Consider the following 12,976-nt stretch of genomic DNA (forward strand, 5'->3'; position numbering starts at 1 on the left):
ATCCTGACTTTCCTGCATGATGACACACACTTATCAGTCTCTCTACACCAAAGGACTCATTGCTGCCACTGAACAAAGTCATACAGGCTTCACTAAATGTTTTTGTAAATGTAAAGATTTAATTAGAAGTTAATTATGTAAAATTATTTCTTTATAAAATAAAATGGTAATAAGACATATGGTATAAGTTAAGTACTTCACACAGATACAGTGGTGTGATAAAGTGTTTGCCCCCTTCTTGATTTTTTATTTATTTTTTGATGTTTGTCATACTTTAATAAACCTAAACCTAGTAACTGGTTGGTCTGCACTTAGCAGTAAGAACTGCAATTAAGCATTTGTGATAACTTGCAGTGAGTCTGTTACTGTGCTGTGGAGGAATTTTAATCCACTCATCTTTGCAGAATTGTTGTAATTCAGCCACATCGGAGGGTTTTAGCATGAACCAAGGTCATGGCACAGCATCTCAGTAGGATTCAGGTCAGGACCAATAGGATTCTGCTTCAGAACCCAAATTCATCTCAGCTTGATGTCACGAACAGGTCCTAAAGCTGCATTATAATTATAATGCATATAATCATAATTATTTGCTCCTTAATTTCCTGACAAGGGTGAATTTTATTCATGTGTCAGAAAACAACATTCTATTTTAAAATCCGTTATACTCTAATTACTGATCATGGCATGTTAATGTATACCTGCTCTAATGCCGTATGCCCCTTTAAGGTCTGATGTCAGAATGTATACGAAGCTATCGTTTTCTAAATAATAAATTAAATAAATGCATTGAGTGTTTTAATTGGAGTTAAAATGACTTTGTGTTGGTGTTGCCCCATGTACTCCTAAACCAACTGCAGTTCTGTTCTTCAGCTCTCAGATGAGTCCAATCTCCACTCTGACACTGTTCTCCAGTGTAAACACAAACTGTAACACATTTCATCTTATTATATCCTCTGATTACAGTGTAGGAGTTTCAGGGGTAAAGACACAGTGTGGTGTCTGTTTCAGAGAAGATAAAGTCTTTATTAAACTAGTCTGTTACACGACTAAACACCACACAGAAATGTTACTGAGCAACGTCACTCAATGAAGCTTCTTAAAGCAGCAGCTCCTAGTGAGTGACAACTGGGGTTTATTAATAATTCTAACATTATAACAGAGTTTATGTAGGTGGGCCAGGACTCCACATGGGTGGGACCAGGACCCTGGAGCTTCACCTGTTATATTATATTATTATATTATTTACAATTATTGATATTAAGTTTTTATTGAGTTGCAAAAGTTTTGCTGGCTTTAAAAATAATTAATCTTGTTAATTTTTAAATTTTTTTCTCTTATTTACTCTTTTATTTATTTATTTAATTCCTAAGTGATTCTGTAGAAAACTCATTAACACTTAATGACTAATGTATTTGTTCTGAATGTTGTAGTGTTACAGAACATTTCAGGTGAAAAACAACACTGTATATAATTGCTGCTTTTAGTGAGTTATTGTGAGTCACAGAGAGATGATCTTACTCCAGTGTCTCCACTTTACAGTGAGGATTCTCCAGTCCAGCAGAGAGAGTCTTCACTCCTGAGTCTCTGAGTTTATTCTCAGACAGATCCAGTGTTTTCACAGTCAGATGAAGTTCTCTCAGATTGGAGGTTTCTGATCTGAGTGCTGAGACCAGAGATGACCAACTTTTTACTCCAAGTTCATCACAGCTGATACTAAAGGAAATAAAATAAAACATAATGAACTCACACAAATGATCAAACACGTCCTCAAAGCTTTCACTGAACCTTCTCATTTTTATAAATACTGAAAGTACAAACACCAGTTAGACAATATGGTTAAAGTGACACTGCAGTCGACGTCTACATCTAAAATGGGTAAAGTTAGTGTTTAACTACAGCTAACTAACTAGTATCTAGAGTAATCTATTAATAAACATGGTATTAGCTTCCACTGTTACACTGATGACACACAGCTGTATGTTTCAGCAGTCAGATGTGAGACACCAGTTTAATAAGACTGAAGATTGTGTGAAGGACATCAGACAGTGGACACTTACTAACTTCCTCCTGTTTAACTCTGACACACAGAAGTTCTTGTACCAGGACCACAGACAGTCAGAAGTAAGCTTTCTGATTACAGAGTAACTCTGGATGGTCTTTCTATTACATCATGTGCAGCAGTAAAAGACCTCGGTGTGATTATTGATACCGGTCTCTCAGCTGAAGCTCACATAAATAATACCACAATGTTAGCCTTCTTTATCTCAGTAATATTATTAAGATAAGAAATATGACGTCATTACATGATGCAGAAACACTAGGTCATGTGTTTGTTACCTCTAGGTTGGATTATTGTAATACTTTACTGTCTGGATGTTCCAGTAGGAGCATAAACAAGCTCCAGTTAGTCCAGAACACAGCAGCTAGAGTCCTAACTAGAACCAGAAGATATGAACATATCACCTCTTATCTGATCCTCATTGCACTGAAATGTAAGAAATGTTAGACTAATGAATGTTAATTTGAAGCTCAGCAGCCTGTTGACTTTAAGATAAATCACTGCTCATGTGATCAAAACCTCCATCACATACAACACTTTCCAGAACTGCAGCAGCTCAGACCATCAGAACCAGTGAAGAAATGATGATGATGATGAGGTTTTTTGTGTAAAATACTGTTTAAATCATGTTTATAAATCATGCCACTTGGTTATAATCTGACCAGAAGTAACTATAGAGAATTCTGTTTAGGAATCAGACTGACATTAGCTAAAATCTTATCATGTAGTGTTATAGATTAGCATTAAAGGGAGCACTTTTCAGCTAAATGAACACTTTCTAATCAGACATGAACGTTATCACACAGGTTCATGCTAAACTTAGTGACAATAATCTATTAGAATCCTTTCAGTCTGGGTTCTGTACTAAACACAGTATGGAAGCTGCTTTAGTGAAGGTCACTAATGATCTCCTGATGGCTGCTGATGCTGAACTCTTAACTATTCTTGTCCTGTTAGATTTGAGTGCTGCCTTTAATACAGTTTCACACATTAAAATAATGTGGTTTATAAAATTTGTTATATATTTTATATGTCCACAAAACGTGACTCTGCTCTTCCACACTCCTGTCTCAACAATTGAGGATTAAATGAAATAAACCCTTGGTTTCCTCCAACTTTCTCAAAGGTTCTCCTTATAGGTTCAAAATCTACCCTGTCCAAGTCCAACAGTCTCTCACTTCATATTGATGCTTGCTCCTGCCTCTAGAGTCTTCCTTCTCTGTCTCTAGTTATGTCGCTTTGTAGAAGCCAACATTCTGTTTTCCTATTTAAGCTTAGACAAAAATTTATCAGGGCTTTCGAGCCACATGCACCAAATTCGTATATGTCGTAGACCCTGGTCTGAAGATTGTTGCTATTACTTTTCTAAGCGATCCAAGTACCGGTACTTCCGGTACCGGGTCTCAAAATGGCGTTTTTTCCCCATAGACTCCCATTATAAAGTATGGAGGTTTATAACTCGGCGTGATACTCTGAACAAAGTTTTAAATTGGTTTACCGACTGGCCTTCCGGTTGTGCCGCAGCACAAAATATGCAAAATCCAAAAACTTTTTACAACATGGACATGTGACATATCAAAACACTCAGAACAATCAGGGGAACTGCCTCGTGGGTATTCTGATGATGTCACATACTCGTCTCCACTTGCCTCCAAATGTTTTGACACCCTAGCGCTCCACTAGATTTCATAAGTTTTATGTCCACTTGCCTCCAAAAAGCACCAGCCTTTGCGAATACTTACCTCGTCAAAGCCAACAAGTTTGTTGCGACCAAGTTTACAAATCTAATTATTATTATTATTATTATTATTATTATTATTATTATTAAACTTCTCTGCAAAGTCAGCTTTCTATAAAAGACCATTTCCACCTCACAAATAAAACCTAATAATGAAGAAAATCATTTTGGGGATTAGAATTTGTCATTACTGCAGTAAACATGTTCTTTATGTCTGGTACACAGGTGTGTTTAATATACATCAAACATCCAACATAAAACCTGCATTAACTTCATCATTATTAAGATATTAAGATAAATCATAACTACAAATATTAAAAACTCCCTCAAATGTAATCACCTGCTTCTACATGTTTAATAGCTGCCCTTCAGTATCATTCATTTATTAATGCAGATTTTATTCCCTAATTTATCTATTTACATGAACTCCACTCTGTATCACCTTCAGGTCAGAACATCCCAAAGTCCATATTAGAGTGTGTTCAGTTTCTCTCTAACACTGTAACAGTAGAACAGTTATATTCACATTTACTTACATTGCTTTACTGGATGCTGTAATCACAGGCATCATCTTCAGAACAACATCTTCTGTTATCTTATCTGTACTGGTATATTTACTCTGGTCAAACTCATCCAGCTCCTGTGCTGATGTCAGTAACACAAACACCAGAGCAGAAAGCTGTGAAGAAGAAAGTTTACTTTGTTTTCCAGATTTCAGGTAGTTTTGGATTTTCTCCACTAGAGAATCATCACCCAGTTCATTCAGACAGTGGAACAGATTGATGGATTTCTCTGTAGGAAGATTTTTACTGATCTTCTTCTTAATGTACTGAACTGTATCCTTTATGCTCTGGGAGCTACTTCCTGTCTGTGTTACTAAAACATGTAAAAGTTTCTGATTGGACTCCAGTGAGAGACCCAGAAGAAAGCGAAGGAAAAGATCCAGATGTCCAGTCTGACTTTCTAAAGTCTGATACACAGCACTCTTGTGTACATCTGAGATTCTATTTTCTTTCATCCAACGTTTAGCATCTTGATTCTGTTTAAGAACATTTCTCTTCTCCTTCATGAAGGTCAGGTGCACATACAGAGCTGCGAGATGCTCCTGAATGCTCAGATGAACAAAGCAGTACACTTTACTGTGGTGAAGCCCAAACTCCTCTCTGAAGATCTGAGTACACACACCTGAGTACACTGCTGCTTCTGTCACATCAATACCACACTCTCTCAGGTCTTCATCATAGAAGATCAGGTTCCCTTTCTTCAGCTGCTGAAAAGCCAGTTGTCCCAGTTTAAGAAGCATTTCTTCATCACTCTCCTGCTTCTTTGAGTATTTTTCTCTGATGATGTTTGTCTGAATGATGAGGAAGTGTGTGTACATTTGAGTCAGAGTCTTGGGGATCTCTCCACTCTCTGCTTCACCCAACATTCTCTCTAGAACAGTGGCTGTAATCCAGCAGAAGACTGGGATGTGACACATGATGTAGAGGCTTCTTAATGACTTCAGGTGTGTGATGATGTTATTGGCCAGGCTCTGATCACTGATCCTCTTCCTGAAGTACTCCTCCTTCTGTGGGTCATTGAACCCTCGTACCTCTGTGACTCGATCCACACACTCAGAGGGGATTTGATCAGCTGCTGCAGGTCTGGAGGTGATCCAGATGAGAGCAGAGGGAAGCAGATTCCCTTTGATCAGGTTTATCAGCAGCACAGGCACTGATGCTGATTCAGTTACATCACACACTCTCACTGTGTTCTGGAAATCTAGAGGAAAACGACACTCGTCCAATCCGTCAAAAATGAACAGAACCTTTTCCAAACTGGACATTTCTGTTTCTTTTGTTTCCTTAAAAAAGACATGAAGGAGCTCCATCAGACTCAGTTTCTGGTCCTTCATCAAGTTCAGCTCTCTGAAAGGAAGTGGAAATATGAGGTGGACGTCCTGATTTACTTTCCCTTCAGCCCAGTCCAGAATGAACTTCTGCACAGAGACGGTTTTTCCGATGCCAGCGACTCCTTTTGTCAGCACAGTTCTGATGGGTTTGTCTTGTTCAGATAAAGGCTTAAAGATGTCATTGCATTTGATTGGTGTTTCCTCTGTTGTTCTTCTCCTGGATGCTGCCTCGATCTGCCTCACCTCATGTTCATTATTGACTTGTCCACTGTCTCCCTCTGTGATGTAGAGCTCTGTGTAGATCTCATTCAGGAGTGTTTGGGTTCCCAGGTTTATTATCACTCCATTCAAACACTGAAACTTCTTCATCAGATTTAATTTGAACTTTTTCTGGAATTCATTTCCACCAGCAGATTCTGGGTCGTACCTGTGATATGGAGAAGCAGGAAGACACGGGGTTCATTTATTAGACTTAATCATCTGTTTTCAGTAATCTAATCACTCTGTAGTATACAGACTATTATTTGGACACTTAAGCCATATTTGAATGCCATCGTATGAATTTCACTGCATTACAAAACAACATGTCATTTGAAGAAAGAAACCACAAGAAAACATTCCAATCAGAACATTTCCCAATAAAACAGACTGAGTGATATTTAAACACATAATGGTTGCCTTATTAAAGTCAGAGTTCTAGTGTTGTAGTATTTAGTTTGTGTTTATCTCATTAAATTACCCTTTAAGTGTGCCTTTAGCAGTGACATTAAAAGTTAAGAGACATTACCTGTGTAGAAGTGAGGAGTCTACAGCTTTAACCTCCAGATGATGATCCATAGACTCATGACTCTTCATGGAGATACAGCTGTGTGTTGGTGATTCTGATCTCTTTCCCTGGAGTTTACTGTACAACATTATACACACTTCTTTATTTAGTTATTTACAATCTATATAGTTTTTAACTCACTTGCTAACTGAATGTGGATTTTTACTTACAATAAACAGAATGATTTTTCTTTGCTCAATGGTGGAAAATCCCCCCACCCCAAAGAAACAAAAACAAAAAAAACCAAAGTGTTACATATGGAACAAACCTTTAGAGAAGTTTATTTAGGACTTTAGAGAATTATTATGTATTAACACAGAATACAGTTTGTTTGAATCCCAGGTCCACCAAGCTACCACTGCTGGTCCCCTGAACAAGGCCATTAACCCTCAATTGGTCAGATTTATAAATGAGGTAGATGTAAGTCACTGGGAATAAAGGAGTCTCCCACATGCCATAAATGTAATGTAAATGTAAAGACAGATGCTATTCAGCTAGACTAACACTTTTACATTCAAACTCTAGGTGATTCTTATGACTTAGTTTCCTGTCATTAGCTCAATAATGTAAGCAGTCGTCTCACCTGCAATGACTGAACACACAGCAACCCCAAAACTACCTCACTAACATATGAATTTCACTGTATTACAAAACAACATGTCAAACCACGTGCTATTTATATTAAACACACCACAAACACACTTTTCCCCCAAACACATTTCCAAATAAAAGATTAAATATTACAAAAAAAAAGTACTTGGACACACAATAGTGGCTCCATTACTGTGTTTCAGTATTTATTTTGCCCCCTGTTTATGTAGTTAAACTTCCCTTTAAATGTGACTTTAGCAGTGACATTAACAGTGAGGAGACGTTACCTGTGTAGAAGTGATGAGTCTCCATCTTTAAACCTCAGAGGAAGATCCTTAGACATGTCACTCTTCATGGAGATACAGCTGTGTGTTGGTGATTCTGATCTCTTTCTCTTGGGTTTACTGTACAACATTATACACAGTCCTTTAGTCATTTATATACACACTTTATTTTACTTACAGTATATTTCCCTTTAAGTGTGACTTTAGCAGTGACATTAACAGTGAGGAGACGTTACCTGTGTAGAAGTGATGAGTCTCCATCTTTAAACCCCAGAGGAAGCTCCATAGACCCATCACTCTTCATGGAGATACAGCTGTGTGTTGGTGATTCTGATCTCTTTCCCTGGAGTTTACTGTACAACATTATACACAGTCCTTTAGTCATTTATATACACACTTTATTTTACTTACATTAAACAATACATTTTTACTGTGAATTAGTGACTGTTAGATGTCTATAGTTATATACTGTAATAGTAAAACATTTGGTTAAATCATATCATATTTACTAATAATAATTTAGATGTGAATATTTAATGACTAGAACACAAGGATGTTGTAGATTACCAGATGTTTGATGGTGTAGAAACATTATCTGTGTCCAGATCAGGAGTCTCCATCTTTATATATTAGTAAAGTTTACACACAAACACACAGCTGAGTCCTGAAGAGTCTGATCTCTTCTGATGGAATGGATCACACTCCTAGAAAACACACAAACAAATGTGCACAATCATTTTCACATCTTTATACTTAAAGAAAAATGCTGCTCTTTAGTTTAAATATCCTGTTTAAAACCCCTGTAATGTTTAATTCCCCATAAAGTGCAGAGAGGAAGCTGAAAGCTCTGTACAGTACTTACATCATACTGACTTTAATATACAATATATCCACATTCTTCTAACACAAAGTCCATCAAATAATCTAATAACTTACCTTTAGACAACAGGCCTTGTTCTGTCACATTAATATCACCGTTTCTGCTGCTGATAAAGATGTTTTAACTTGTACAAACGCTTCACACAATGGAGTCGATTCGGAGGGAGAAACACTTTCACTTTCACCATAGATATCTATACACTAGATGTCGCCTTGGGTCCTAAAAATGCGTCAAAACCGCCGCCATCTTTGTACGGTGCTCCTTTACCTCAAATGCATGGACGATGCCGGACTTCTGTGCTGCGTTTGGTTATTCAAACGAAATAAATCTAATAAACAGACAGCAAGGGATTACATTACACAAGTGAGAATGTGTTTTATAATAATGCACGTTAGGAAATTATATTTCTTGTTCCGTTGGTTTGTTGTTTGACCTTTAGAACGACCAAAAAAAAAATTAGAAATCGCATTCATGACGATTTCTGGTGATTTTATTTCTTTGCCTACATTGACGCTGATGCATTAAGAGGAGCGGGTCCCCCGTACCAAGATGGCGGCTCTATTGACGCATTCGTTCCAATGTACTGCCCTATACAAGGCGACATCTAGTGTATATATATCTATGCCCTTTCAGTAGGAGTCACGTGTCGTTCTTCTTCTTTTTTTGTTTATATCGCGGGTCGCAACCAGAGCGCCACCTACTGTACCAGGAAATGCAACCTCAGGGCTTCATGTACCTACAACAACAAAATAACCCAACCCTAATATCCCTTTCAAACTCCATTCTTTTCCCAACTCATATATCTTTCCTTTAAATATTTCCCTTTCTAAGTGATATTGTTTTACACATCATTATGGCATGTTCCACATTTTCTGGAACATTACATGCATCACATTTATCTGATGTGCATTTTCCCATTAAAAATATGGTTGATTTTAATCCAGTGTCCTAGTCTTAATCCTGATAAAATCACTTCTTCTCTTCTACATTTCCCTTAAATTGCTTTGACCTTGATTGTATTTTGTATATTATAATAGTATGGGGTCAGAATTGTTTCGTTATTCTGAATAAATACACTATGATCCACAAATAAATATAAAGAGTTTCACAAATATTTTTACAAATTTCACAAAAAGAAATGAAATTCACAAATAAATAAAATGGGATTTGCAAATAAAACATATTTATAAATTGTATTTATTTGCGAATGTCTTCCTGCTCATTAGTGAATCGCGTTCTGTGCATTTGTGGATTTGAAACATTTCTAACGTCAAGACGTGCACAAGAATCCACAAATAGGTGACTCCGCCCACCGTCTACTCCAGCCAATCACGTTCTGATTTACTCGCTCTTCACACCACCACTGGACCCATTGTTGATGCTGAAATCGTTTCCATAGAAAGCAGAACTGAACTAACCCTTAGTGCTGCTACAGTCCATACAGGGTTACCAGATTGGGCTCGAATCTGCGACTAATGTTTTTTATTTGTTTTTTTTAATCGTATTTTGCAGTACATATTACACTGTGATAGTGCGAGTAAATCAGAACGTGATTGGTTTGAGGTAGACCGTGCCACGATTGGTCAGCGCCACGAGACCGTTGTCCGATTGGCTGGAGTAGACGGTGGGCGGAGTCACCTATTTGTGGATTCTTGTGCACTTCTTGACGTTAGAAATGTTTCAAATCCATTATGTATGTCACTATTAGTTCTACTTGACATACAAATTGCCTGTATTTTTATATGTATATTTCAATTGCATATTTCAAACCTGTACATGTGTACATACAGTACAATTTTGCCTACATTGTATATGTCATTCTGTTACACTGTGAAGCTTCTGTCACTAAAACAAATTCCTTGCATGTGAAAACATACCTGGCAAATAAAGCTCTTTCTGATTCTGATTCACCTTAGTGCTGCATTCGACACTATAGATCACAACGTTCTCCTAGATCGCTTACAAAACTACACAGGTATTCATGGATAGGCTTTAAGTTGGTTTAGATCCTACCTGTCTGATCGATACCATTTTGTTGAATTAAATGGTGAATCCTCCGGTTTATTACCAGTTAATTATGGGGTCCCTCAAGGATCAGTTCTAGGACCTTTTCATGTTTTAATGCAGGTGTTAACTTTTCATGTGTTAACGCAGGTGTTATTACAGGTGTTAAGGCAGGTGTTAATATAGATGTTATTAAGATGACTTTGTTTATTATCACACACACACCTGATCCCTCAGTATCATCCCCTAAGGCGTTTACACAGGTTTCACACCAAGATTATAGACATTTTACAGCACTAATGTTTCTCTCACTGATGTATTTAAGGTCCATGTGTTCAGCTCCGACATCATGTCTAAAACCCCAAACGTGTCCCTTTAACATTATAGAGATCAACATTATAAACATCAGGATAAACTCACAGGAGATGAATAAATCGGGCTGATTTACCTTTGTGACAGCTTTAAACTCCTCTTTCAGCAGTAAAAATGATGCCAGTGCGTGTGAGGTTCCGCGGTGCTTCTGCGCATGCGCACTGTGGAGCCGAACAATTTATAGAGCGTCACGTGGATCGGATGACGCAAGAGAAGGAGAATTTGCATGGGCGCGCGTCTGCGTGTGTGGGGGGGAGGGGCTCTTTTTATAGACTCGTAGATACCTATGATTTAAATGTAAACGACTTTAATGAACGCTCGATTCTGATTGGTCAGAAACGAGACCTTACGTTTGAAGAACAGTTGTTTGTTTGTTTCTATAATAAAAGTTGATGGACAGTTTATTATTATAGAGCCGCCTACAGCACGAGGCGCTTCAGTCGGCTGTTGTTATGGAAACGATCAATTCCTACCATGGTGCATTATCGTCATTAACGTGAATCGGTGACTTGCAATAGTGAGAAAATTAATAACAACAACAACAACAACAACAATAATAATAATAATAATAATAATAATAATAATAATAATGATAAAAGTATACAGCGGTTTTCAGTTTGACAAAACGGCTGAATTTTATTACATGCAAAATGTATTAAAATTCAGTGTTTTTTCACTATTGTTAACATAACATTATTTAACCTATACATCATACAAATGCTTTTGACTTAGAAATAAAGAAGTTTGCTCATTCTCATCCAGGTTTGGAAAGTCTTCTTATTGTTTAATTTGTATCAATTATAGTGTAACAGTAAAGTTTAGTTTAAATAAATTTAAGTTTAATAGGTCATTTAAATAGTTAATTTAATAGTAAATAGTTAAATAGTTAATATTCAATATTCGGCTAAAAGTCTAAAAGTGCGGTTCACCCTGCGATATGTCCACTCGTAGGCGGGCTCTGAGTTCCGACAACGTCAGCGCTGTGTGCTCTTGCTTCAGTCTGTATGAGGCCTGAGCAGAGCGAGGTTGGTGTTTTAAGCCCTCCTGTTTATAATGTGGAAAAAACAAAGGGTTAAATAATGGTTTCATGTTAGTTAAAATATAGGATAGGTATATATATATATATATATATACACATATACACACATATACACACATATATACATACATACTTATATTAGTGTTGTAGTCAAGACCACCTAAACCGAGACCAAGACAAGACCAAGACTTTGAAGGGTCGAGACCAAGTCAAGTCCAAGACCAAAACAGGCTGAGACCGATTGGCACTTCTCTCATGTGTGTGGATGTGTAAGAGAGATGTTTTGATAAAATAATCAAAAGGCATTGCAGATATGTGGGTAATTTCAACAAATATCATTTCAGAATGCATATCAAAATGAAAATGCAGATTTCAACATCAACGAAATGGCTCAGCCTGTCCAACAAACAAATGCATATTTGCAACCAGAAGTTGAACAACATGCCAGCATAATCGACATCATGCAAAGGCAAAATGACATCACTGCTATGTTGTTCCAGCAAAATTTGAGCTCTGTTCTGCCACCATGAAATATTCCTGCTATTGATGGAGATCCCCTCTAATATAGGTCATTCATACGGGCGTTTGAGAATGGTGTAGAAACCAAAAGCTTGAACTGGAGTGACAGTCTGCACTTCCTTGTACAATACACCAGGGGTCAACCAAGAGACCTGGTGTACAATTGCCAGCACTTACCTGCAGAGCAGGGATATCACAGAGCTAAGAGTCTTCTTGCAGAACTTTTTGGTAACGAACATAAAATCGCATATGCATATATGGAGAAGATCCACAACTGGCCATCAATAAAAGGTGAGTACATTAAAATACTGCAGTCATTCTCCCTGTTTCTCAGCAGATGCTCAAATTTAACTGAGCACATTGTTCACATAAAAGAGCTGGATTTGCCAACAAACATGCGCAACATCACTTTAAAGCTGCCTTATAAATGATTGGAAAGATGGAGAAATGTGGCTTGTGACCTTCAGGAGAGGCTTGGGCAGAGAGCCTTGTTTATTGAAGTTGTTGCCTTCATTGAAAAACAAGTAAAAATTTAATCTGATCACTTTTTGGCAACATCCAAGACCCACAGCACTCCATACCCAAGAGCACTAATAGCAGCCACCTAAAGCAAAAGAAAAGGAGTTTAGCCACCAACGTTACAGGAAATAAAACAGGAAATAATAACAAACTCTTAAAAAAAACTGTTGTTTGTACAGGAAAACGCTGGCACCTGTGGTTACCATAGAATTCCTGTAAAAAATACAGCAGCACCGTAGATTACCTTTATG

General features: G+C 37.3%; 1 protein-coding gene across 1 annotated transcript; it reads right to left on the reverse strand.

The window, feature by feature from the left end:
- Positions 1–1,499: 1,499 nt before the first annotated feature.
- LOC113638333 (NLR family CARD domain-containing protein 3-like) lies at positions 1,500–8,468 on the reverse strand. The gene is made up of 7 exons (XM_047803884.1): positions 8,329–8,468; positions 7,960–8,096; positions 7,629–7,745; positions 7,396–7,512; positions 6,479–6,595; positions 4,334–6,118; positions 1,500–1,713 (listed from the first exon to the last, which is right to left on the reverse strand). The coding sequence occupies exons 2-7, from the start codon at positions 8,010–8,012 to the stop codon at positions 1,515–1,517; spliced, it is 2,388 nt and encodes a 795-aa protein (XP_047659840.1). The 5' UTR covers positions 8,013–8,096; positions 8,329–8,468; the 3' UTR covers positions 1,500–1,514.
- Between the last annotated feature and the right edge of the window lie 4,508 nt (positions 8,469–12,976).

Source organism: Tachysurus fulvidraco, chromosome 19 (genome assembly GCF_022655615.1).
Source record: "Tachysurus fulvidraco isolate hzauxx_2018 chromosome 19, HZAU_PFXX_2.0, whole genome shotgun sequence".
NCBI lineage: Eukaryota > Metazoa > Chordata > Actinopteri > Siluriformes > Bagridae > Tachysurus > Tachysurus fulvidraco.

Bases quoted from the DNA above. Each gene is read 5' to 3' on its own strand.
- LOC113638333 (XM_047803884.1), bottom strand. From the start codon at position 8,012: ATGGAGACTCCTGATCTGGACACAGATAATGTTTCTACACCATCAAAC. The intron at 6,596-7,395 runs GTAACGTCTCCT...AATGTTGTACAG, and splicing joins GACTCATCACTTCTACACAG to TAAACTCCAGGGAAAGAGAT. The intron at 1,714-4,333 runs GTAAGTAAATGT...TATTTCCTTTAG, and splicing joins ACAGCATCCAGTAAAGCAAT to TATCAGCTGTGATGAACTTG.